Source organism: Tympanuchus pallidicinctus, unplaced genomic scaffold, assembly GCF_026119805.1.
Source record: "Tympanuchus pallidicinctus isolate F22 unplaced genomic scaffold, pur_lepc_1.0 scaffold1, whole genome shotgun sequence".
NCBI classification, from domain to species: domain Eukaryota; kingdom Metazoa; phylum Chordata; class Aves; order Galliformes; family Phasianidae; genus Tympanuchus; species Tympanuchus pallidicinctus.
Genome location: NW_026294618.1, coordinates 60,093,278 through 60,120,365, shown reverse-complemented (window position 1 = coordinate 60,120,365; position 27,088 = coordinate 60,093,278). Strand labels below are relative to the sequence as shown.

Sequence of the window (27,088 nt, the reverse complement as noted above, 5' to 3'; positions counted from 1 at the left end):
CTGTTTTCACCCTAAAATTCTCTTCCATTCTTGAGATTTTCTCAAAGTTTAGCCCATCAATTTTTAATTATAGCCTTGAGAGTTTATCTGTCCTAGTACTAAGGCTAAAAAAAGAGACATACAAAAATCTGTTTTGTGTTGGAAGCTGTGATTCTGGCTCCAGCCTGATGTTAAGGCAACCATTTAAGACGCACATATCTTAAAGCTCTGTATTTCCCTTTTCTACATGTGCCATACTACTACCCACAGGATTACTGATCTGGAACTGTGCAAACTTATTTTCAGCAGAATCTTCACAATGCAGCCCTCCATGATCTGAAGTTATCTGTAGAAAGAGTCCTACACATTATTATACTTAAAATGTCCTTCACCATCTGAAAGTATCATTGCAAAGATTTATTGCATGCTGCCTTTGTCCTTGAGCAATAACATCTGTAATAACATTGGAAAGAGCTGCATTTACTATCATTCTCTTACCTCTGAAATGTCACTTAATGAGGCCTGTCTTAAATAGGCACAACTCCCAAGGCTTATTGACAATTCTCTCTGAGCCTGAGTTTTCATCTGTACCTGCCAGAAGGTTGATTTAATAGGAAAAAAAAATCTTCTATCTTTAATAATAAAGGCTTGTATATAACACTAGATTTACCTGGGCATCCAGTTTTAAAACTTTTTGAAGACATTGATTTTTAATCCATCAAAGGTCCTTCTGATAGCTAAAATGGTACAAAGCTGATTTCAACACAGGATACATCAAAAAAAGCTGTAGCAGCCTTGATTTTTGGTTCCCATCTGCCCTACTCCTTTCACAGCCATGCACAGGTGTATTCAAAAGGCCAAACACTGACTGTGGCTAGGCTTATATTAAACTATTTTGATGGCTTTGGTGGAGCAAAGGGGAAGAAGTGAGAGAGGCTCCTGCATTATGCACAGCATCCAGAGATAAAATTCTCTGGGAATGGTCCAGTTTTAAAGCCCTGTTCTTCCTGTTCTGTGTATGACAGAATATGCTACACTTCAAGAGGCAGTGAATTTCACCATGAGAAGTCTCGGAGTACTTTCATTTCTGCCTGTCCACAAATGTTTTCAATTCTGAACCTTTCTTCTTTTTCTGAATATGATGCTAAAGAGCTCTCCCATCAATAAATGCTGAAAATACTCTCTCTAGCCACCAAGTAGTACGTGCTATCTACATGAAGAACCTGTTAACAGCCTTTCTTGATTTTCTTCCTCTAAATCATTGTATCTTGGTGAGATTCAAAAACATGTAGCTTTAAAAATATGAACAGCTATTACTTAAATCTACATCCATCTCAAACTCCAGTGACACTCCATTTTAGTTTTCGCTGTTTTCCCACCTCAGTGCTAAAGATCAGAGATACTTTAGAAGAGTGTGTGGTCTTCTACTGTTACTCAGCCTAACCAGCACTGGCTGCCATTACTTCTGACACAAAAGCTCAGGAAATCCTTGATCTAAATTGCCTGTATTTTTGCATCTTTCTGGCAGGTTGCAACTCATCTCTTCTTCTTCACTTCTGCCATTATCACTCCTGAAATAGCAGGACATGCTCTGCCTGTGGTAAGCAGAGATATTGAGTACAAGTCTGTGATGAGGCAGCAGGGGCAATCACTGCCACTCCATCTGCTTCCTGATGACTGGTATTTCTCCTGCCTTACCAAGGAACCCTTCTGATTTCATTGATGAAGCAGTAGAAGAAATGGGTCTTGGTAATTAGTGATCAGCCACCCTACCGGCAATGTCTCTCTATACACAGAAGAGTGCAAATAAGCAGCAGGCAAGTCAAGCACCTGGTATAGTGTATGGACATTGCCTTCCAGTTAAGAGAACTGGTGCCCATATCTTTCTTTTTTGAATGCTATCACATCTGACAACAATCACACCAACATCCAGGGGAGAGGGCTCTTGTAGGTCTGGAATGGAAATACCTGTGAAAACTGTGAGGATACAGGAGATTCAAATCATTTCCAAAGCACAATTCTGTCTAGTGTGCTACCGCACAGTTTCCCACATTTTACTTCTAGCGCCAGCTACCCTTTCCCCAAGCCACAGAATCAGGGAGGGCACAGTCTGGTCAATATCCTTGACTCACCACACTAATCATCTGCACGCTGACCCCTGCTCCACTCAGGCAACACTGCCAGACATTTCTCCCTACCCCCACTTCCCGGGGGAAGCAAACGCTTTAAGCGCTACCCAGCCCGAGAAGCACAGCAAAGCAGACTCCGCTACAGCCGCACATCCCTACCCCCCAAGAAATGCTTCACTTGACACCTCATGAAGACCTCAGAGGGGAGTGAAGCTCCACCTCCCCCCGCCCGCGTCTTCCCCGCCGTCACAGCCCTTCCTACCGCCCCGCCCGCCACACACGTGCCTGCAACTAGCGCCCGGGCGCGCCGTCGGGGCGGGTGGGAGCCGCCGCCTCCCCGGCACCGCCCGCGCTGCGCGTCGCTCGCAGTCGGACGCGAGGAGCCGGTGGCTGTTCTGACGCCGCCGCGTACCATGGCCGTCGCCTACCTCCTGGGCAACGGCTCCGCGCCGCTCCTCGCCGGCGCCCTGGAGGTCCCCTTCGGAGCTAACGCCTCTGCCGCCGCCGCCTGCCGCCCCGCCGTGCCTCCTTGTGTGGCCGCGCAGCCAGGCTCCTGGGGTAACAACACGGCGGGCTGGAACCGCTCTGAGCCTTGCGGCGGTGCCAACGGCAGCGCGGGCGGCGGGCCATGCGCTCCCGCGGGCGGCGGCGGCCCCTCTGTGGTTACGGCTATCGCCATCATGGCCCTCTACTCTGTAGTGTGCGTCGTGGGGCTTTTCGGCAACTTCTTGGTCATGTACGTCATCATCAGGTGAGTGCCGCCGTCGGGCTGCGGAACGGAATTCCGCCGGCGGTGGGATGCTACGGAGCCGGTGCGTGCGAGGGACTTCTGCCTCCTAGGTGCGGGGTATTTGAATGGAAGAGGCTTTGGGAAGGCGTCGGAGCGAGAGATCGCGGAGGGGAAACGCGGCGGGGCCGAGCGCCCCGTCGGAGATGCTCCACGGGCCTCTAGGGATGCAGCACCCGGCAGCGCTCCGACAGCGGAGCCCGACTCTCGCAGCTGTCCGCTGCTGAGGGAAGGTGGAAGGGGACCGCGGCCACCGCGTGTGCGGGTGTACGCACAGCATTCAGCACGCGTCTGTCCCCAAACCTGTGCCAACACAAAAGCAAAATATAAATGGCATCGCGGCTCAATGCTTCTCTCTGCCTGGAATTATAGATCCTCTATCTTGAGTATTGATATGAGTGTTTTATGCTCGTATACATCTGTGTCTGTGTAAGTGTATATACATCCACGCGTACACAGGAGATCCTGTCAGTTCCCCAGGCTCCCAGCTGCGCTGCAGCACTGAGCAACATTGTTACCCGCAGGTCCTTCACGAATGTGCCTTTCACGCACGAGGAATCTCATACCCGTAAACCGGCGGCAAGCGGGTGCCAGCGAGATGAAACAGGCTTCGGCGGGGCCCGGGTCGGGTGGTCGGATTCCGTGGAGGAACAGTGCCACCTCCCGGGGGCGGCGGGTCGAAGCTGCCCTCGAATGCTCCGGTTCGGAGCTGGCCCGGTCCTGACTTCCCCCGGGCAGCTGACCTTTCAGAGCCATGCTTCTGCAGAGGGTGCCCTTGGGGAGTGCTTCTTCCTTGCCGCAGGATTTGCAGTTCCCCCCTGTTCCGCCGGGCAGGCGCTGCATGGGGCTCGGGGGCGGCTGTAACAAGCTGGGGTGATGCTCCGATGATTCCTTCAGAGTACAACATAACAGCAGCTTTTGGGGATATCTCTGCAAAGCCCATACAACTAAACCTAATGGGAACACAACTTACACGCACCAATGGTTCAGACTATTCCTACTGCTTTTAACCGTACTTTAGAGGCAGAATTTAGAAGATTCTTTGTGCCATGAGGATTTGAAAAGCTCAGATCCAAGTGGTCTGTGTGAGAAGTGCTCTTGAACAGGAACATGACTGCAATGGTTTGAGCAAGCGGTGAATGCCTTCCTCTGGGAGAAGAGGCAGATGCACAATGTAACAGAACCAGGATGGTTGTCAGCAGTGTGTATATTACAAGTTTTCCATGGAATTGTAAATTTATACCAGCCATAACCTGTTCTGGGTTCATATTTCTTGTATTAATTAATTCAATTATACTTACACCACAAAGCCAAATTGAATGATGCACCTGCATTCAGCTTTCTATCTTGAGACAATCTTTCCCAGAGACTAAAGCTTAATACAAAAACCAGAAGCAATAGAAGGCAAAAAGTATGTTTTAATTTACAGAGGAAGACATAAATCAGTTAAATGACCTTCCTAAAACCACTCTGGAATTCTGCAGCAAAGACAGGACTGAGTCCAGATCGTCCAGATTCCATATGACATAATTCCTTCTCAATTAATATCATACACCTATTTCCCATTTTAGGATGAAAAAAAGCTTGCATCACAGAAATGCCTTTCCTTTCTGTGCTTCTATATAGGTTTGGTGTGCTTGGGCAGCAGTAAGGAACTTCTTGAGATTTTTCCTGTTGCAGGCTATGCTAACGTGAGAGCATTGCCAAATTGTATCATATGCATATATGGAGCAGTGAGCTTATATGCTCGTATTCATGAAACCTTAGATCCCACTAAAGATAGGAGGCAAACCTTTCCCTGGATCAAATTTGGCATACTATAAATCTCCCTGTCTTTGTCTACCTTTCATACAGCGACTGCTCAAGAAAAAGGAAGTTCTAAAGTTTGTGTTAATTTTTAGGTGAATTAATACTACAAGAAAGAAGATTTGAAAGTGATATTGGCAGCTTGTTTACCTTGAAAATGCCAGGAGCAGAGAGGGGAGATGGTTGGATGACTGAAATTGTCCCTACTCACCTCTTAGAGTCCAGTGGAAGTTTAGAGTGCATGCTAATACATCACACTCAGCTTCTTTGGAAACACTTTTTTGAATAGCTATTAAGTTATTTCTATAAGCAGGCGACTTTAAAGCCCCATCCAGTTGTCCCATCTCCTCCAAGTGAAGCAGATCCGTGGGCCTGGAGCCAGAGCTGTGTAGGTGCTTGCCTGATGTGTAACTGTCATTTTCAATATACAGTGTCATGGGCTTTGTACACCTGTACATGATTATTAATGCAATCTCAACCGCCCTCCTCATTCTCCCAAATGGTTTCTGTTCAGCTGAGTTATCTCTTCCTTCAATTATTATTTACAACACATTGTATCTACAGTATGTGAAACTGAACCCCGTGTTACCAACGTGTTTCCTTTGTGAAGTATGAAAAATGCCTTCTAAGTGACAGCAATAATAGTCAGGTTTTACTGCCAGCCACAGATTTCATTATCTATTTTCCTCATATGTTTTGTTTAAGTATGAACTACTAATACAAACACAGTGTCATTACGGCTACATTAACAGCAAATGCTACTGCTAGTTGCTGCAGAGTACAAGACAGTGTACAATTAGTATCATCATGTGGCATTGAATTAATTTCACATTAATCTATAGGCTTTTCTTGCTTTCAAGACAAGTCAGTGGGATATGATGACAGGGGGAAGAAGAATATGTCTTGTGATTAAGGAGGTGTACACAGTGCTAGTGAGCTGTGATAGATCATAGCTAAACATCTTTGGCATCACCAGAGTGGAGAAGCTGAGGCCCCAGCCCTGCACTGGGTGAAATGCCCTGAGAGGGCTGCAACGTCATCAATAGATGCTGTCAACACTCAAGGCAAGAGCAATGCCTTAATTGCTGTGCTAATCATTTTGTCACATATCATAAATAAAGGAGCCTGGGGTGCCCCGTGGTCCTTCACAAGATAAGGGAAATGCCTTGTTTCATTAGAGTAAATGATTACACTAGCATTTATATTTTTTTTAAAGTCCCAAAATTAAAATAAGGAAAGAAGTCTGCTTTGAGGTAAAGAGCTTTTTGCATTTCTCAGGGCAATATCTCAACTATGTTTTGGGAAGAAAAAAAAAATTATGATTGAATCATCATCTGATTTGGGAAGATTTCACATTCTACTGAAACCTTTGCTTACTTCAGCCTGGTTCACTTGTGCTTTGGGAATACTTTTTTAGTAAGAAAGGAATTTGGCATGTAATTTCAATTGTAGGAAGAATTGATGTCTTCAGAGGAATACTCTGACTTGTAAAGAAAAGGAAAAGTAAGGAGTTCATAAAGTGGATATAGCACATAGGGTGGAGAGAGTCTGATTTTTGTTAAGTAAGCTGAGAATGACCCACTGAAAATGATCAGAGGTTAAAACAGGCTGAAGCAAAGACTTTTTCCAGAAAAGCCAGAAGCTCTTCTTTGCAAAGCAACATGGAGTTATGGGTGCAGTGTGAAAGAAGATCCATGGCATGCCTTGTGTCAGCATAGATTGGGGAATTTAGAAACCTAGAAATCCATAAAATTTGTTTCCTGCCCACAGCAATGTGAATGTCTCTTCATTTGGATGGCACTGCATCTGTCATCTCCAGGGAACCTAATAGTGGCCTTTCAGTATCTAATGGGGGGTTGTAAGAAAGGGGACAGACTCTTTACCAGGTTCTGGTAAAGGTTGTGACAGGACAAGGGGAAATAGTTTCAAACTAAAAGAAGGGAGATTTAAAGCTGGCATAAGGAAGAAGTTTTTTACAATAAGAATGCTGAGACACTGGAACAGTTTGCCCAGTGAAGTGGTGGAGGCCCAATTCTTGGAGACAGTCAAGTTTTGAGGAAATCTGAGTGGGCAAGACCAGCCCAGAAGCTGAGTTCAAAGACAGGTGCAGTGAGATGACTACTCTCAGCACACCACTTTACACAGAGGCATAAGTTTCATTTGCACATTGCTTGCAATAAAAATTTACCAACCTCTAGTAGAGGATAAATGGTTGACCACTAAGGTGCTCCCCTCTCCTCCAGGATCAAGAGGAGTAGATTAGATAAAATGCTATGTATACTTTTATATTTTTGTTTGTTTAAGTTATATTGAAACAACCATGGTTGACGATGACCTCAGAATGTCCCTAGTCTCTCTGAGCTGAAGGCAAGGTCAGGGTGCCCAGCCAGCTCCCACCTGCAGAACATGGGGCTGCCCCTGCAGCACCTCCACCCCTGGGCAGAGGTATGCTGAAAACTTCGTCCCTCACTGAATTTCCTCATAAAAGTCAGTCTAATTGCACTGACTATTCATGGCATCAGTAAAACTAGAACATATTATAAGAGCATATTATTCATATTTCAATCGCTAGCAAACTAATGAGTTAATGTGAGCTAGCATAATCCCAAAATACTATTTTGTTTCATTTTAACTTGCACTGTTTTGTTTTCAAATCATCAGTCATAGCTTTTAATGAATATGGTTGAAAAACTTTTCTTTTTGAATTCTCCTACAGCAAAAAATGACATACAAAAATCTCAAACAAAACATGATGTAAGCCAAACAGTCTCAAAATCATTAGCTCTTTTCCAGGCATAAACAGTAACTGGTGTTTAGACAAAGAGAAGAAGAAAAAGAAGCGTCCCTGTGTGAGACTCCTTCTAACAGCCTATTGTACTGCAGACAGACTTCTGGGCTGCATTTTACATCACCATTTTTTCAGTGTCTTTCTGTGGACATTCTTCTATGCAGCAGTCCCAAGAATATCTGAATCTAAAATAAGGTTGGAAATAATATGTTGGAAATACTGTTACCTTTCAACAAAGCTGTTTCAAAGCAGTCATTTTCTAAAGTAAAATTTGAGAATTCTGAAACATTGTTAAGGATTCTAAATTAGTTATTTTTAAGTCTGGGTGCTCTGAGACAGTGTTGTAAGGATTCTGTCTAATGGGCACCTTGATGAAGAAAGATCTTTATAAATGGGGTTTCCTGTGAAAATGTGTTTTTAATCCTTGATTGTTTTCTTCAAAATGCAAAGCTACTCATTGTATCTATGTTTCAGAAAAATCTGAGAGAAACTATTTAGTGAGTTGTTTTTAGGCTCATCTCAAGCAAACACCTTACAATCATCTGTTTGGCTTATATTGTGGAATTTGGCTTTCCTGTTGTGTTAATAGGGATTCTATCATTATCTTTCAAAGACCTTGCTCCTCTTAAAATTGGCTTCTAAGGGTATTCTCTAGCATTCCACAGCTTAGCCTAACTGTGTTAAGTACCATTCATCTGCTTAACGTTAAACATTATTTGTTTATATTTCCCTTTGAATTTGCGTGATGAAAAAAGGTAAAGATAGGTGATAAGCTGTAGCTAGTCAAGTAACTGTGAAGGACATGAAATAGCACGTTTTCCACCTTCTCACTGAGAAGTGTTCAATTATCAGCTATGAGATCTTATGTTTCAGATCAGGAATAAAACTTCAAAACAAAACTGTTTGTGTAGAATGGGATATATAGCACAGAGCAATTCCAGCATGAGAGAATTTGCTTTCTTGAAGGAGAGAGCAGCAGTTGTGGTCTTTTCCTCTTCCCCGCTTGCACACTGATGACCTCCATGTCAGCTCTGGGATATGCTGCTTCAGTAGAAAAACATCCAAGGATCCAGCTTCCCAAATTCTTCTCATAAACTGATGATGTCAGTTTCTCCCTCAGAGCCCCAGTTCGAGATGCAAACTCGTTCTTTTCATATGGTACCAAATCCATGTTTGCTAGTACTTTACATGCAGTCTTCTCAAAACATACAGTCACACTTCCAATTTCTGTCATGCCTTCCTTCTTCACCTCCAGCTTTCCCCATTCTCCCCTCTTCACAGCTGTGTCCTCCTCCCTGTTCATCCTCTCTCCTGTCCCTTTGTCTCAACTTTTTTCCAGATCACACTCAACACTTTTACAAGAAGATCCTGATCTCTTACACACAAGAGACTGTACCCTGCATATTTAGCAAAACTCTTCTCTGTGTGGCCTCTGGCATTGCCTTGAGCCCCATGCTGCTGCTATGAAAGCATTTTACCATGGAGGATTGCCACTGCTGTTCCCCATCACTTCTCTGTGGATTCCACATCTGCTAGCAGTAAAACTGTCCTCAAAAGCTTCCCTTCCAGCTTCTTTGCCAAGCAGGGAATCTGTCATGTACATTCTTCACCTGAGGAGATCAGTCTACAAATCAGGAAGATTTGTGGAAGATCTCTTTATCTTCCGAAAATAGGGAAAATAGCTGTTAACTTCCCTCTCCTATAAAAATGTAACCTCAGTTGTCACTGATGTAGTCCTGATCACTTCCCTGAATGCACAGGAGAGAAAGTTAAGATGCTGACATCTTTTCTTTGCATGGGCAAAGCAAAAAAATTCTGCAATAAGCAGAAGCACTCACTGCTGGATAATGGCAATATATTGGAGTTACCATTTTTAACACCATTGATTTATTTCTCAAAGATGTGTTACACAATAACTGCAAAAAAAGCAGCCATTACTGGAGACTCATATGTGCTTCAGTGTCAAACTTGCAGAGATTGATCTAGAGATGGTTTAATAAACAGACCAGAATGAGTCCAGGAATAATTTGCAGATAATGTTTCCTTTATTTAACTAGATTGAGGGGAGCAATTCAGTATACCAGCAGCTGACTGCACAAGAATTGCAGCATACATGTTGCTGTCATTTCTTCTTATCATAAAATTGCTCTTTGTGGCTTCTGGAAAAAGAAAAAAGAAATTGGGTTGATAGGAATTATAAAACATTGCAACATCTTAAATATTTGCCTGGCAAGTAGGTATGAATATATTTGAACACCTATCAGTTAATTCCAAGGATATTTTGCATAAACATGTAATTTAAAAAAAAAAAAAAAAAAAAAAAGAAAAAGAAAAAGAAAAATAATGAAAGAATAATGATAATAAAATAATTACCTGTTAGAACTACTGTGGAATTTGTGTGTTCTGTCTAGAATAATCTCCTTGCTAGTAAAATCTTTCAGTCACACCTGAAGTGAAAGGACCAGCTTTCCCCTGATAAGTAGCTATTTTTTCCCAAAGATGGAAGCTTATTTTGTTTTCTCTGTGGAGGGACTAAGCTCACTAATACAAACCAAACAGCAGAAAAAAGACCTCTATGGAACCCTCTTTGTAGAAAGAAAAAAAAAAAAGAAAAAAAAAAAAAAAAACAGCAGGAAAAGCCATTAAGGAAAGCAGCAAGTGAGTTTTAGCCCAAAGCCCAACACATTATTGTAATTAATTGAAAACAGGATGAGTCAGATGCCCTCATGACTCTCTGTCACTGGCACCATGTAATTCCTGAAAGGGCTGGTACTGGAACCTCACAGGCTTTTGTTCAGCTTTCCTGCACCATGGCTGAGATCTGAGTGAAGCTGCTATTTGGTTCTGAGTACAGAAGAAACCTGAGTAGATGCGCCTGCATGAATCCTTCTTTCCTTACCTGGTACGTGTAAGCAAATACCACCAAATGGTGGATCTGCAAACACCTTAACATAGACCAATATGGGGAAAAGGCACAGTAGGATGACAAAGATAGGAAGCTAGTTTTACGCTATATATAAGTTTTTATATGGTTGCTGCATTCCCCACCATGTATGTCACATAAGTAGGCCCCACAGTGCCAGGCTTAGCACACCACTGCTGAACTATGCCATGCTTTGGCACCTGAAGCGAGGCATGGTACATTCATGTGTGTTTTTTTTTTTAAATCCTTCTAATTAACCCACCAATGCACTCTTCTGTCTCAGAGCTCTGGTAGTTTTTGCTCACTTACAAATGTAAAATTTGGTGGATAAACCAGATAAATTTTGTCTTTAGGCAACGGAGATCTTCCTGTTGCTCTGTGTTCACCGACTGACTTCAGCATTTACACTCCAATCTCCTTAACAGCAGTGACTGGCAAAGGCTTCAACAGGAACAACCGCTGCCTCTGTCTGTGTCAATAGCAGGAAATTTTGTACTCTTCTCCAGTTTTTGCCCCAAACTGAGTCAGTACAGAATGTAAATAAATGTGCCTGCAGTAGCACAGTTTTACTGTAACATTTTCTGCTATAATTGCTGTACCTGCTAGAGTTGTCTTTGTTTCTATTTGGTGTTTGGATGCTTCTCCTGAGAGACTGTTATTTTTTAATTACATCTGTGTTTATGATCTCCTATTGAAAACATAAATCAAAAGCACAAGTTGACTGTTTGCCAGTGTGTCATTTGCAGTCAAGGTGGACTGATTGCATATTAATGTGTTGCCCAAATTTATTGTGATATAGAGCTTGAGCTTAATGGCTTACAGCATTCTTGAGTATTCCTGAAAAGAAAAATCAAAGACTAGATCTTCAAGCTGATGAAATTGTGTGCTCTGTGACAGGTAGATTAGGCTCATATGGAATATACATGACTTTCAAAGCTCTAATCAGTAGCAGGCTGTTACAATACCACAGCTGTGGCTGAGATCCTTTGAAAGTCTTTTACTCTGTAGAGAAAGATGCACTATAGTGCAAAAGAAAACAAAGAAAAAGGACAATTAGACAGGATGGCCATCAGTTAGTTCAATTACATGAGACCAAAGGTACGTTCCAGGTTACGGCTGGGAGTCAAACATACTCATTGGATTAATTGAGGAAAGAAAGAGTTATCCAGACCAGCGTGAACTGTTGTCCAGTAAAAACTGAAAGTACTAGATATCTTATGAAAGCATACATGAAAAGAACAGTTTTTCTTACTGTTTTTGGATTGCATATAGAAAATGTACCTGAAGAGCCATGGAAATAAATGTTCATTTAAATTAGTTCAACTAGTCATGCTTCACATGTTTTAATCTTTCCACCCAAGGAGACCTCAACATATCTAATGCATGCACACAATGATTCTTCATTTGTTTAACAAGTCACTTATGCAAGAAGAATATGAATTTAAATGCTAACCAAATCTCATCCAGAATCAACAAGAATTATGTCGGGTTGTCTGAATGCAAGACCTAATTGCTGGCCGTTGTTTCTTTGAGCAGCCAAGCCAGATTCATGAACGACTGCTTTCTGCAATAAATCTCCTGTAATTAATTAGGTTTTCAGATATTTTGCACTGTACATAGATCAATTGTCTCCCAGTAAGCTTTGGATGAACAAAAGCTTGTATGCCTTTGTGTTGCTGAAAGTCATTGTTACCAATATATCATTGTTCCACCTATCTCCTAAGTGCAAAAGACTGTTTCTGCTTCTCACTGTTTTCAAATGAATTTGTAATGGCATGTATTGCTCAATTCACTGGGCTAAATGTGAACACGTCTCTACCTTCTTTGCACCAAAGATGGTACAAATATGGTGTAAGACTGATGTGTTACAGGACGGAAAGATCTAGAGGAGAATATGTTTCATCAGTCCATATGGATGTAAATGGCTTCTCCAATAAGTGGTATGAACAAGAGTCAGATAGCAGTATATCAGCAATGTCTGTTAGGCTTAGCAAAAGCAACTGTGTACTAAAAATGTAATGTGTTGTTTGGTTTTCTTTTTAAGAAAATGTGAGTCATGTTATTTGTTCTTTTCATTTGAGCTATTGAGGCTTAAAACACTTTTCAAAAAATCTATCACCTCCAAAGGTGATCAGCTGAAGACGTCACTTTTGGAGTGGGCAAGACAGAAACAGAACTGTAGTGTGTCTTGCAGCAAGAGGGAGAAGCACAAGGAAGCACACATCACGTTCCTCTGATGTGTCTGGGAGCTAAACAGGGAGATGCTCATGGCCTCTGCTCAAGGTGCTGCTACACTTGAATTGAGGCAGGGTCTTTTTATGTTCTATAATTCAATAATTCTAGTTTGATGATTTTTTTTTATGGGTTTGCAAACTACAGCTGGCCCATGGCCTACCAGTCTAAGGCTTTTATGTATCCTTGAATGTGAGGAACTTAGTGACTATTTCAGTAGAATTGTCATGTTTTTCCTTACTGCTTCTTACTGCAAGCAAATTCCAGTTGAGTGGATCTCTACAGCTCAAATGTTCAAACTTCAGATATATTTTAAATCTTTGCTGGATAGAACAGTGATAAGACAAGGCTGAATATGACCTACAGAATTAGACAGACTTGAAGCTGTGAATCTAACCTGTCATATCATAGTATATATTAAGAAAAAAAACTTAATACAAATTAGTATTTTATGCTACAAAGTCTGCTCTGACGAGATAGAAAACGTGTGCTAGTGGGTATCTGAATTATGATGAGCATAATTAATTTTAATATTAAGAGCAATCCAGAGATAAATGTTCACCACTGTCTGGTGGCCTTGAATCACACTGCAAAAGCAGTAATATTTAAAATATTGTATTTATACACACAGTGCTGTTTGTGTTATAAGAAAGTTTTACTGGTAGCCCATGACTTCAGTTGCATAGAATATCCAATCTCCCTGAAGTATATTTCATCACATACACAGCTGTGTTCGTATGATGGAAATGTTTGCTCTCCTTCTTCAAATAGATAGACTGATAACTTAGCAAAAGGTAAAAAAATAGCTAAGACTTTGAAGAGCTTCATTTTCAGGACTGTTTTTTTTCATGCTGTTAAAATCAGTTCTGTCAATATTTATTTTTTCATACAAAAGAAAAAAATCGTAGCGACACTGATAATCTACTTATTTGGAGAAATAAACCGTCAACAAAATGCACTTTTTAGCAGTAATGTCTTTAAAAAATCTTGAAATATTCAGTACAGAGAAATACCCAGATCCCATAAAAGTCACTGAAAAGAATATTGTGAATTGCAATAGGCTTTTGTTCATGAAGCAATTGTGGAGGTAAATACTTTCTAGCACCACAAAAGCTCTACTTCCTTTCTTTGTAAGAATAGCATGATTATAAATGTGTAGGTTACAAGAGTACATCAAGCAGGATTTTTCATTAATAGTCTCCAGAGCCTATTATGTGAAATTACTATGTGAAATAATGGAAAGCCCAAGAACTTTTAAGCTTAAATTTGTGTAGCAGTAAGTGGAGCCCATGGTATTATCAGTGAAGAAATGCTATTCCATTTATTCAGAGCTTTTCTCTGCCCTTCCTCTAGCATGCTAAACTGAAAGTGATTTACCTATTGGCTGATATATTTTTTTTGCTATGTCAAGCATTGTCTTTAAAGTATTGGAATGGCTTTAATTGCAGATAAATATCATTATTATGAGTTGATGATGATGTGATTTCTAGACAGAATTTCTACTGAATCAGATATGAGGGCAGTGACACTGAGCTGCATACCTAAGCTTGTATATTCTGCTCCAGCCATGAAGACAGTGATCACTACAGAGCTGAGAATGGTCCAGTAGCATGGGTGAGGGTGCTGAGTCTGCATTTGTCTTTTCTCAGCTTCTGAGGGTACAGAGCCATTGCCACTCTTCAGCCATCATTGCTATTGCTGCCTGAGCCAATCAGGCTGGAGCAAGCTGTGCGTGTCTGCTCAGACTGACATCAAACATGCAAGTTTACTCTCTGGATGGAGCATTAGCTAATCTAGGAACTTTTGTAAGGCCTGTAAAAAACACGTTCGTTTTTGATAAACAGTAAGAGAGATATAAGAGGGCTTAATGCATCTTTTTTTCTTCCTTAGTAAAGTCACTATTGAAATATTCCTATTTTGATTATCTTCTCTGAGGTTCTTCAACAAATTTCTCTCCAAGTATTTTTTCCACCTTCCTAAATCGCTTTTAGAGCAGCAGCTCATTGTGCCTCTCCCACACTGCAATCCTTTGCATTTTTTTTCTAAATTATTCCCAGCAGATAGAGGCACAGATGCTTGTAGCAACTATGTCTTCCTAAATTGCTGTTACAGTCTGTTGGATAAAGGGAGTACTCCCCTAAGAAAAGTTTGCAGGGTACATTAAGTTCAAAGAATAGATTTTATTTAAAACTTGGAAGATCATAGTTCTCAACACAGCAGTCAAGTAGCAGCTCGGGTCTACTCAAAAAATGTTTAAAAGAACACCTTGGTTGTTATTTGTATCCTCATGCACAGTACGATGAGATGAGAACAAAAACAGCATGAACTTCATCAGATGCTCATCATAAAAGTTATCTAGTTGCATCCAGGATGAAATCTGCATTCCCCCACCCCTGACAAAAAGTTACAAAGATGTGCTCCATTTGTAGCCCTGTCATGAGCTCTTTGTAGATGACTCGTGTCCTGAAGAGATCAGAGAGAAAAAAAAAAAAAAAAAAAAAAAAAACAAAAAAACCTGTATTTTACAGTTTGTCTTCTTTGTCTTCTCCAACAAATTGCCCAAAGGGTCTTTTTAAAGGACTGTTCCATTTGCAAATCTGTCTATACAATATAAAATGTCTGATCAATTACTTTGCAGAATCAAAGGGGAATTTCATCAAAAGAGCAAACCATCTAACCCCCCAAATTCTGGCCTCAGTGCCTAGCAACCTCAGCAGCAATTGGGACAAAATAGCCAGGAGTGATTACTTGGAATGAAATGTTCATTGTCCCATTGGAAAATATATCATCCTCACAGATAGTGGATGTCAGATGCTACTGATGTGACGCAAGGGCTTAAAACTGTAAAGGGCTCTTGAAAAGAAAAAATGGATGAAACAAAGGAATAATTTTAATTCCACATTTAGGAATGCAAACACAGAGCATATAAAGTGTCCCTGCTCAGCTGTGGTTGGTGTGACGTATTTAAAGTTCAGAAAGTGTTTTTTGTTTTAGTGCCACAGACTTAAGACGGGAGTTCAAAACATTTTGAAGTCTCACCTGTCAAAATCGACACTATGGAGCAGAGCAGTGCATGCATACCTACTTTAAGCAACGGGGCTAAGCATCCACACAGGGCTGGTGGTTTTACTGATGTGCTTAGTTCATGTGGCCAATAGCATCTGTCTTCTCATTCAGTTGGAATATCTATCCAGTTTGTAGAGGAACCTGAGATCAGGGTAGTAGTAACCCTAGTAGTAACCATAATAATGGTAACCATCATAACAAATTATTTTTAAATTATTTGATTACAAGCAGGTAAGTTAGTCTTAAAACAAAAGCCTGAATTTAATTACTTATTCCATAAGTAATTAATCATTACTATTTCACAACCAAGAAATGCTGTGTGCTCCATTGTTGTAGACTGCAGTTCTGATTCTTGACATGTCATGAGAAGATACACAAAATCTGTTCATTTAGTACAGTGACCAGTGTGCACAAACATTTCTTTCCAGCTCCATTAGTGGTTCTTTAGCAATCATAATATTGTTTCTTCTATGTATGTCCTTTCTGCACAAATTAATTTAGTGTTTTCTTACCCTTCTTATACCTGTTAGGTAATGTCTGACTGATTTATAAACATCATTGTAGATAAACCAGAGCAAGATAATTTGATTTAAAGGTGAACAGTAGAGGAGATGATCTTTAATACCATTTAGCATGTTATTTCGTGGAAGTAACTTGTAGATGGTGCACTGGCCTCAATTTTGTTTAATGTTGTTAGTTGTAGTCATTCACTTTCTTTGCTGATTTTTTTTTTCTAGATACACAAAAATGAAGACTGCCACCAATATCTATATTTTCAATCTTGCATTGGCAGATGCACTAGCAACAAGTACTTTGCCATTCCAGAGTGTGAATTACTTGATGGGAACATGGCCATTTGGTACGATTCTTTGTAAGATTGTTATATCCATAGACTACTACAATATGTTCACCAGTATCTTCACGCTCTGTACCATGAGTGTGGATCGCTACGTAGCCGTTTGCCACCCAGTCAAGGCCCTTGATTTCCGTACCCCCAGAAATGCCAAAATTGTCAATGTCTGCAACTGGATTCTTTCTTCTGCCATTGGTCTCCCAGTTATGTTTATGGCAACTACTAAATACAGACATGGTAAGTCTTGTTTTTCATTCTCAAATTGAATAATTCAATGTTTGAACTCCTTTCTGCATTGTTTCTTTTTATTGTAGAGGTGTTGAACTAATTTCTGACCTGCAGACTGTATAAAGTTATGCCAAAAGCCATCTTTAACAATTTTGCAGCTAGCCCTACTTGACCTGACACAGCATTGCATGTGATCAGTCTTTGATGACTGGCAGCTCCAGCAGGATCCATGAGAATCCTGCTCCACACAATTACTGCTGTGTTTGGAAAAGCATCTGTGCCCACCCTTCTGGACAAGAGGGCCAGTGGTATCTGGCATGCATTAAAAAAAAAGTGTGGCCAGTGGATCAAGAGATCCTCTTCCTTTCCTCTTCCTTGGTATGGCTGCATCTGGAGTACAGTATCAGTACTGCACAGAAGGCATTGTTATACCCAAGATATTCCTGCTGAATTTGGCAGTTGCAGATAATGGCTGTATATTTTCAACTTTGCCTGGCAGTGTATAGTACAGAAGTCAGAGCATGTTCTGGAGCACTAGTGCTCAGAGGTCTTCCTTCAAATGACAGCATTTCAACATATATCAAAAACACTCTATGTTTTTGGTATAGTAACCACTAGTGCGTGGTTACCAAGCATCATATCATCCTCTTCCCTTTTGCCCTGAAATGCCCAAATCTGCTGCAGATATGGTGGTTAAATCATCACCAGGTTTTATATCAGAAGCGAGCCAAAGTTTAGACATTTATGACAATTCAGCTCTTTTTCTTCTGAAATTCTACACAGAATTCCAAGTGATGTAATGCAGAGGAGAACATGTTACTTTTTGGGTTTTTTTCTAACTGAAGCTTCCCACATGTTTTGCAACACTGTGTCCTATCTCTCTTTGTCCCAATGACAGTTACCAAATTGTTTTGTTTTAGTTATTTACATAACAAAAATCTATTTGCTTACAGTATTTAATATATATATATATTTTAAGGAAAGCAAATATAAAACTGACTGTCTTGTTCTCTGCTGTTTTCTTCTTTCCCTAGGATCTATTGACTGCACGCTTACATTCTCTCACCCTGCTTGGTACTGGGAAAACCTACTGAAAATTTGTGTGTTCATCTTTGCCTTCATCATGCCAGTCCTCATCATTACTGTGTGCTATGGGCTGATGATTTTACGCCTCAAGAGTGTCCGCATGTTATCTGGCTCTAAAGAGAAGGACAGGAACCTGCGGAGGATCACAAGGATGGTTCTTGTAGTGGTGGCAGTGTTCATCATCTGCTGGACTCCTATCCATATTTATGTCATCATTAAAGCCCTGGTCAACATCCCAGAAACTACTTTCCAGACTGTGTCCTGGCACTTTTGTATTGCTCTAGGGTATATAAATAGCTGCCTCAATCCAGTCCTGTATGCATTTCTAGATGAGAATTTCAAAAGGTGTTTCAGAGAGTTCTGCATCCCCACCTCCTCAACCATTGAGCAGCAAAACTCCACAAGGGTCCGACAAAATACTCGTGACCATGCTTCCACTGCCAACACTGTGGACAGGACTAACCATCAGGTATGACTAGCAGTGGAGATGTCATCTCTGGATCCGGGCCTCCCGCTTGGAGATGACATGTATTCTGAAGTTACGGTTTATACTGATTTGTAGCTGTTTAAAGGTCTGACCACCTTAGAGGCTACATTTGAAGCCAGTGTATTCATACACAGAGACCCCAGTCATGCACTGTGTCCTTTCTAGTCTAGTTGATGCTCAGAAGCTGAGCACTTTGCTTTCAAAGGTACCTTGCGTGGTTGGGTCCAGTGTGCATGGGTACACGCAGCATCCAAAACAGTGTTTCATTTGCAAAATGTTTACAACAGGTGAATGTTTTGAACAGATTTCTCTATTCATAGTCGTTGTTTTCTCCTATACGATGGCTACATCTCTCTCCTGCTGTTTTATCAGTGAATTGAAAAGAGAAAAAGCTGTGCATATACACTTTTTGATTGGATAGAAGGAGGGCCTACAAGCCCTGTTTCTGCTGGAAAGATGTAAAAAGTAGACAAAAGTCTTCTGCATGCAGTTCTTGTGCTAGATCATTATCTATGTTGACTAGTGTGGGTTTTGATATATATATATATATATATATATATATATATATATACGCATACATGTTAAGGAGTGTTGTACCATTTTGCCATTTAAGGTGTACAGAGCACTCCTTTTCTATGTAGAAAAGCCCTTTGAGGAGTAGAAATTTTGTAGCACAGCAGATACCAAGAGAAAAATATCAAAAATCTCATTTTAATTCAAACTGTATTTTCTTAGCTTTTGCAAAAAAGTTCTTTTGTTACATATTTAACATCCATGGTCCTGTGATAATTCCCAAGTTGCCAAACCACATTCCTCAGTGAACATCAAGCAAAACATAAAAGCAAATTGTAGCATTCTAGCAAAGCATGTATTAGAAAGGGTTTCAATCTTCTTTGGAATTCACTGAAGAGAAGAAAGGCACAAGACTAGTTCATTCCTTGCCACATCACCTTTTTTTTGGAACATCAGCAGTATACATCAGTTGCTCCTACATGAGCTTCTTGGTTGCCTTTTCAGCCACAAACTAAGCACTTTTTTGAGGTGCAGCAGTAGTAATTACACCAGAAAAGAGGAAGTAGCAGGCTGTAGGGAGAAGAATAAGGTGTATTAAGCATTTGTAGTTGTTGATGTCATTCACAAGCACGTGATTCGTACATAGTAGGCTGTGGCCTGTGAAGTCAGTTAGCACCTGCTTGGTCTTTGACAGAAAATATTAAGACTTCAGTTATCAGTCTTACCCACACTTCAGTGGTAGAGCAGTATGGCCAAATGTGTCATGGACCAATACATGTATGTATGTATGTACATAGTATTCATTATATGAAGCAAAAGTTTATTTGATAGGTTCAGCTCTCAACAGTGCATATGTGATCCTCAGTGGAGTCAATTTTGTGCACGTCTGACAACAGAATTCAATCTTTACCTAGTAAGTGTCCATCATTCTACAGTGTAGCTTAGAGGCATATATCTTCAACATTTACTTATAAATCTTTTTATAAATTTTAGAAGAGCTGTAACCTTCTAAATTTCTACCCTTACCAAAAATTATTATGGTACTGGCAAAGGCTGATTAAAATAAAGCCTGTTTTGGTGTGCGCAGAGCAAACACAGAACAGAAGATGATCCTTCCCAGAAAAATATTACAATGTACATCAAGGAAGGGTGACACCTGAGGTAGGAACAGAAGTTAACTTTTCAATGGCAGTAGGAAGTAAGCTAATCACACAGTTGGAATTTTGGCTGACTGGTTTTACTTGTTAGCATAAGAGAGTATCAGTGGAATTAGTTAAGAAGAGATAAAACATACTGAAGAGAAGTGAAAAGGAAGGTGCTGAAGGGAAATCGAGCTGACCAGAAGAATGCGAAAGAGAAAGGGGAACATCAGGAATAACATCAGAGGCAGAGAGGAAGGAAACTGATGCAAAGAGATTATGTACATGTAACAAAAATGTGTTCGCAAGTGTAAGAAACTATGTGACTTTGTGACTTCCCAGCTTTCACTGCCTATGTAACTCTTCCTAGCAACTTACTAGCAGGTTTCCCTGAGGCCACCAAGAAGAAGACTTACTTGGAAACTCCTGTCCTCATAGATTTATTTGCATAGTCTGGTATTTGAGAGAATTTGAAGTGGCCACAAATGGGTCCAATCATTTCTCTCACTACCACCCAGAAGTCCTTGCTTTGGCAGATGCTGCCACTGGTTTCTTTCTGCTACACACACTCTCCGGATCGGACCTGAATCTTCTTACTGCGGCACTCCTGGGCGCAGCACACCAGCTAGCAGCAGCAATATTTCTCATCCTCCACAAAAGCAATGGAATACATGCACAGCAAGCCATGTTCACAGCTGAATATAAATCTTCATTTCTATATTTTCTTCCACAATTAACTTATCCATAAGAGACAAAATTTTTGGTGTCTCTTATCATCAAAATGACAGAAAGGTTGTAGAACTTCTATTATGAGGAGGTTCTCTGAGTAGTGCTGACAAATGTAATTTGTATTTATTTATTTTAGACAGAAAAAGCCCTAGAGTGAATGCAGCTTTTTCTCTCAGAAAATGTAAAAAAGCACTTTGCTCAAACAGTTGGTGAGCTTCTGTAAATTCTATTGACAGGACATTCTTTTCACAGGTAAGTGCTTTCTGTATAAGCAAGCCTAGCCAGCATATCTGTATTGATCTAAGTATACTGACAAGCTCTCTCTTGTATATATAAGGCCTTGGAGAGCATTTGCTATGAATTCTATTTGCACAACTGTATAGTTGTGGACACAGTTCAAGTTATTTTCAAAGAAACAGATGTTCTGCAAGCTGCTTTTTTTGCCAAGTGAGAATTCTTACTCCTGCTAAAGGTAATGAGAATTGCAGACACTCAATTGCAGAACAGCTTGGGGCCTCACATTCTTAAAGCACTTAAAATAACCATTCACTTGTGGAAATAATAGTTGTGTTTTTTATCAGTGCAAAAGCAGGAACAGCAAACACAAATGTTCATATTACTCTGAGTTTAGATATTTTCCTTTGGCTTATTTCATGGGTCTTTGAGATTGCTGAAAGATTTTTCTGGATTCGGAATTTCATTACTGCTTTATCAGCATTTAGGGAAAGTACAAAACAAGTTCTGACATCCCCCAGAAACAGCACTGATGGTATGAGCATTTATGAAAATTGTACATGCTCAGTGGAGCAACTTGTTCGTGAGGGAGAAAAGACTGGTGGCTAGTCAAGCATTTAGATATAGAAATACAAAGGATATTGGAGTAAAGAAAAACTATTTCTAGATTGAAACAAGAAAAAAAATTAAAACTGGTTTAACTAACTGAAAAAAAAGGACTCTCTTACAGGTTAGTTTTCCTAACATTCTGTGACAGCTTACAAACAAATACGCGGAGTACTGGTGAGTCATGTGCAGAAACCTGATACAAGCTGTACAGATTCTATAACTTCAATTTTTATCAGGTTTCGCATCTACTTGTTTTAATGAAGAAGAACCTTTCTATGTGTTATTAGAAAGTTGGCATATGTCCATTGCATGTAATATGGTGCTCAATGATAAAACATTGATTTCTTATAAAAACTATTTCTGTTTCAACAATTCTACAAGCTTGTATTAATTTAGCAGATTCATCCTTTTGTGTCTGAGTTGCACTGGCATGGGACCCTTATAAATCTTCTACGTAGCAGAGAAAACAGAATGTTTTCCACACAATTTAATTAAAGGAGTTTACAAGTATAAACAATGCTATGAGGACTGAAACCAATTAAATCAATCCTAAAGCTGCATATTTTTGTGATGCATTCCTTAAACTGAAAGTCAGAATAAATGGACAGCAGAACATTTCATTTTTTTCCATAAGAGCTGAATATTCTATTACAGTATCACAGAATTGTAGTGGTTGGAAGGCATCACTGGACATCACCTAGTTCTCCAGCCCCCTGCTAAAGCAGAGTCACAAAGGAAAGCATCCAAGAACGTTTTGAATGTCTCCAAGGAGACTCCACAACATCTCTGGACAACCTGTTCCAGTACTCTATCGCCATCACAGTAAATAACTTCTTTCTCATGTTCATATGAATCTTCCTTTGTTCCAGTTTTTGCCCTTTGCCCCTTGTCCTGTCAGTGGGCAATTAAAAGAGTCCAGACCCATCCACTTGACTCCTGCCCACTAGATATTTATAAGCATTTATCAGAGCTGATCTCAGAGCCTTTCCAGACTGAACAGTCCCAGCTTCTTAGCCTTTCCTCATAAGGGAAGCTTTCCAGGCCCCTCATCATCATCCATCTCTGTTGGACTCTCTTTAGATAGTCCCTGTTTTTCTTGAATTGAAGAGCCCAGAAGTGGACACAGTACTCCAGGTATGGCCTAACCAGGGAAGAGAAGAGGGGTAGGATCATCTCCCTCAACCTGCTGGCTACACTTTTGCACCCCATTGGCCCAGGGTATCTCTGGGCTTCTTGGTCATAAGGTCACATTGCTGGCTTATGGCCAACCTGTTGTCCATCAAGACACATAGGACTTTCAATGCAGAGTTCCTCTCCAGCAGGTAATTCCTTTCCAGCAGGTGATTCAACTGAGAAGTGAAATTAAATTTAAAACTCAGTTCTGGATCTGGACTTCTCCAAAAGGCAGATATTCGGATTCAAAATCAAGTCATTTTCTAATAAAAAGTTGATGAAAAGGAACTTTCTCAATGTAGAATAAAGAAAGCCCCTAAATATATTATGCTGAATTAAACAAGCATTTAAGTTATGTTTTGGCTTTGGATAAATATATCTCCAATTAGTATTTCTAACAGATGTCACTTCTGAAAGTGCCTGGAAAACAGAGCAGTTAGAAAATAAACTTTCTCCTCACTCCAAAATCCCTAAACAGATGCAACATGTTGCCCTCTCTTCACAGTTCATCTGTGACTCTGCTTTCCATAAATAAACACCTTACAATATCTCCCTATTTTTGACAATTTCTGATTGCTGAGCAGTAAAAAGGGTTGCAGGTTTTCAAGATGTGATGTATAGTAAGCAGATTTTCTTGGTGAAAATTTCTGTATTGATATCATGCCCATACATGAATAGGCATGGATACTATGGGCATCCAGGCCAGAGGGACAATTGTGATTAATTCCTGATGTAACTCCATCTCACACAGAATGTAAACTGGATTTTTAAATTCAAATCCAGGAGTTAGCCAATATACTGATGTGAACAGAGAAAGCATACCAGCATCTGCAATTGCTACAAAAGAATACAGGGAGTGAGTTAAATCCTTTTTTACAAGTGAAACTCACAGAGGGTTCCCATCTAGAAGGAAAACAGCTATGAAACAGACTCTCGTGCAAACGTGACAGCACTGAAGATTCGTTTCTGTGTCATTAAAGGTCAGACACAAATTTTTTCTTTTACCATTCTCTCTTCCTTGTTGTATTATGACAAAAACTCATCCTCACCCTGCTGCCTGGGCTACCAGCTCAGCTTTATAGGGCAGGATAAAGCTGCAAATGAGATGTAAATACCTCTTTAAAAAACACACACTGTAAACACAAAGTGGTGGGGGGTTGAAGGTATAAATCAAGTAATTGCTCATTGTATTTGCAATTTCTTTCCTTTCAGTTGGAACTCCAAGAAGCTGAAACCACCCCACTGCCGTGACAGGGTCTGCTGCAGTATAGCTCTCAAAGCAATTACAAACCAGTGTTTCTGTGCAGTCCACTATGGGAAGGCATAGGATACGCTTTCCCTCAAAAAAAGAAATAAAAACAATGATAAAAGAATAAACATAGAGGAAAGTGCCTGCTTTTCCAATCTGTCAAAAATTACTTCTGCAGCACTTCTACATTGCTCGTAACAGAAGCATGAAACTCAGTGGCAAGCAGAGCCAAGAGGTATGGGGGCTTTCCAAGCTCCACTGTTCAAAACAGTCATTAACCAGGAATACATCTGTTAGTCTAAAAGCAAAGCTATCTGATATGCTCTGGCAAGTTACAATGGCGTTAAACAGGTTGGAAACAAAAGTTCAAGAGACAGACAACTTTTGAAAAAAAAAAGTTGTCAAGCTTTTAAGGGCAGGAAATAATGGGAAATGAAGTTGGGTACTTGATTTACATATAAGTTTTTTTTGTAGAGGTGTTTTCTGTGTGGGTTGTTTGTGTGCCAAAGTCTCACAGGATCATCTAGAACAACACGTTGGAAATTCAAGAATTCTTCACTTATAAAGATTGCATGTTCAATAACTTCAAAGGGAAAATATTTCCTTCAGTGATCATTTACAGAAAAAAAACCTCCAAGCAACACCATTCTCTTCTACTTCTCACATAAGAACTAGACTTTTACAATCAAAACGATGAGGTATCAGTTCACCTAATAGAGTAAATGTAAGTATCCCATGCTGTTATTGGTAGAATTATCCCCAAAAAAGCATTGACTCTGTTATTGTAAACTCCAGTGCAAATAGATGTACAACTATAAGCTTGTCAGAGCTGGCACAGGCAACCAATGAATTCTCTTTAGATTCCCAAATTTCTACTGCCCTGTCAGCAATATCTCAAACTTGGAAGTCAACAACAGTCCCTGTGTGAAGTGTTTGGAAGAGTTAGCACATCAGAGCTGCTTTTAAAAAAAAAAAAAAAAAAAAAAAAAAAAAAAAAAAAAAAGTTGCATTTTGATAGAAATAATTTTTTTCTTAACCAAACACTTATGTTTGTTTTTCTAACTAACTTAATGCAGTCTGCATTTCCATTTTGTGTTAGTTAGTAAAACACATGAAGATTTATGAAAGAAACATCATACTGGAGTAAATATCATCCTAGTAAATATCATCCTGTCTAGGTTTTAGTATGAAAAATAGAGATATCAGTGTAGATAACTTGTGGTGCAATAGTATTTTCTAGCCATTGTTTGTTACTTGCTTATAAATAAACCATCAGTAGTTAAGTGGGGGGGGAAGGGGGGGAACAGTATACTTAAGTGTACTCTAAAATACAATTCTATGGAACAGGGTTTTCTTCATTTTATTTCTTATTTGTTTCTTACTTTCACTGTTAAAGTCTGTGTAACTGAATATACTTTTAGTGTCTCTGCCTTGGACTATGTAATAAAGACTGAAAGCCAAATCCTTGTGTGTTGTAAATTGAAGTAATACTATTCTTGTTTCACGAGTGTGATGTGGCTAAATATGTATATCAGCATAATATGAAACTACTCATAGCAGAAGTGCCTTTTTTCCATTTTCTGTTGAAAATTTTGCCATGCTGTCATAGAGATTCCATATTTAATTTTGTATTAGTCTAGCAAGATTTCCTCATGGTCATCATTAAAGTTTAAACCAGATCTGTCATCATCTGACTTATAAAAAAGCATGGGATAGGAACTTGAAAAAAAATTGGATGTGTTATTTTGCACAGCAGTATTATTGAACTAACAAGAAGAACATAAACTAAAGAAGAAATGCAAGTTAAGTAGAGCTGTCCAACAGCACTGCTTCTAGCAAGATCTGAACATCTATCATGCTAACATACAACAAGCTGAAATACAGTAAACAAGTATTGCAAAAGCCTTCAGCAGTAAATCAAGAAGAAAACTAAGGTCATAGTTTAATGTCTAGTTTGAAGTACCTTAGCTGTTACAGAATTTGCATAATGAGCTGAAAACATCATTTCTGTACTAGGAACGTAACAAAGCTCATGGGTAAAATCCCTTGATTTGCTAACAGCCTAAAATTTGAAAAGATATTTTAGGCTTCTACAGTCCAATAATTAATTGAGCAACCTGACTGCAAATATCTTTAGTAGGACTAATGTTGTATTGTAGGCATAATGGTCTGAGGATATGAGGAAGCAAATTTTATTAGTAGAACATTAGCAAAAATAAGTTAAATGCTCTGTTTGTTTATCAAAAGACATGAATGTTCGCTGCAGAGAAAGTATCAAGTTGTTACACAATCTGTATATTTTCACTATAATCCTTTAATAAAAATGTTTGTGTTTCTTGTGTACTTGCACATATTATATTCACATCACAGTATACATTGATCATCATGCCCTTTTTTAATAGCTCAGCTCTAGAAAATGCTATCTATCAACCAATACCAACAAATCACCTTGGAGGTTTTTGATTATCTAACTGCATTAAAGAACGCCTACCTAAAAAAGGAGAACATGCAGATAGTTCATTTCTTTTTAATAACAGGCATACATATCCATTCCTATGATTCTGTAATGCATACACACAGAATGCATAGTACAGCACAGAGGACCTCAGTGAAGTTTTATATAGAGAAGAAAGCAAGTAAATCTTCAAAATTAACGGCCCTTCTGTACGTCCCTTATGCATACAAATTTCTTGAAGAGTACAAGTGAGCTAAAGCAAGCCAGCAGCTGCTCTCAGCCTGTTCCCAGCCTATGCAAGTCCCTCAAAAACCCTTTTGTCCTCAAGGAATGTATCTGCTGCCACCAGTAGTCCTACTAGCCCAATTACACAAGGCAACAGAATCCCAAAGCAATCCCAAAGCAAAACTGCATCAAACCCCATGTTCCACTTGTCTCATAGACACCATCAAGCCACAAAACAATTGAGATTAGCAGAACACATGCTGATGTCAGGAAAAGACTGGGAGGTAATGTGAACATACCACAGTATGTTCACTTCCCAGTGACATATTTGGATGTAGAAGACATTCATAATAAGTAAGCTCACTGTGTCTGAACTGTAGAGGCTGACCTGAACTGTG

At 39.8% G+C, this 27,088-nt stretch overlaps 1 protein-coding gene across 2 annotated transcripts; it reads left to right on the top strand.

The window, feature by feature from the left end:
- Nucleotides 1–2,435: 2,435 nt before the first annotated feature.
- OPRM1 (opioid receptor mu 1) lies at nucleotides 2,436–26,353 on the top strand. Of its 2 annotated transcripts, none has more exons than XM_052687060.1 (4): nucleotides 2,436–2,859; nucleotides 16,448–16,800; nucleotides 17,826–18,346; nucleotides 24,485–26,353. In XM_052687060.1, exons 1-4 carry the CDS (start codon nucleotides 2,522–2,524, stop codon nucleotides 24,620–24,622), a joined length of 1,350 nt encoding a protein of 449 aa, XP_052543020.1. In that variant the 5' UTR covers nucleotides 2,436–2,521; the 3' UTR covers nucleotides 24,623–26,353. The 2 variants fall into 2 exon arrangements, with proteins under 2 accessions (XP_052543020.1, XP_052543009.1); XM_052687049.1 differs by having other exon boundaries at nucleotides 23,974–26,353.
- The last annotated feature ends 735 nt before the right edge of the window (nucleotides 26,354–27,088 follow it).

Coding starts and splice junctions, on each gene's coding strand:
- OPRM1 (XM_052687060.1), top strand. CDS start 2,522: ATGGCCGTCGCCTACCTCCTGGGCAACGGCTCCGCGCCGCTCCTCGCC. Junction 2,860..16,447: donor GTCATGTACGTCATCATCAG/GTGAGTGCCGCC, acceptor TTTTTTTTCTAG/ATACACAAAAATGAAGACTG. Junction 18,347..24,484: donor TGGACAGGACTAACCATCAG/GTATGACTAGCA, acceptor TTTTTTTTGTAG/AGGTGTTTTCTGTGTGGGTT.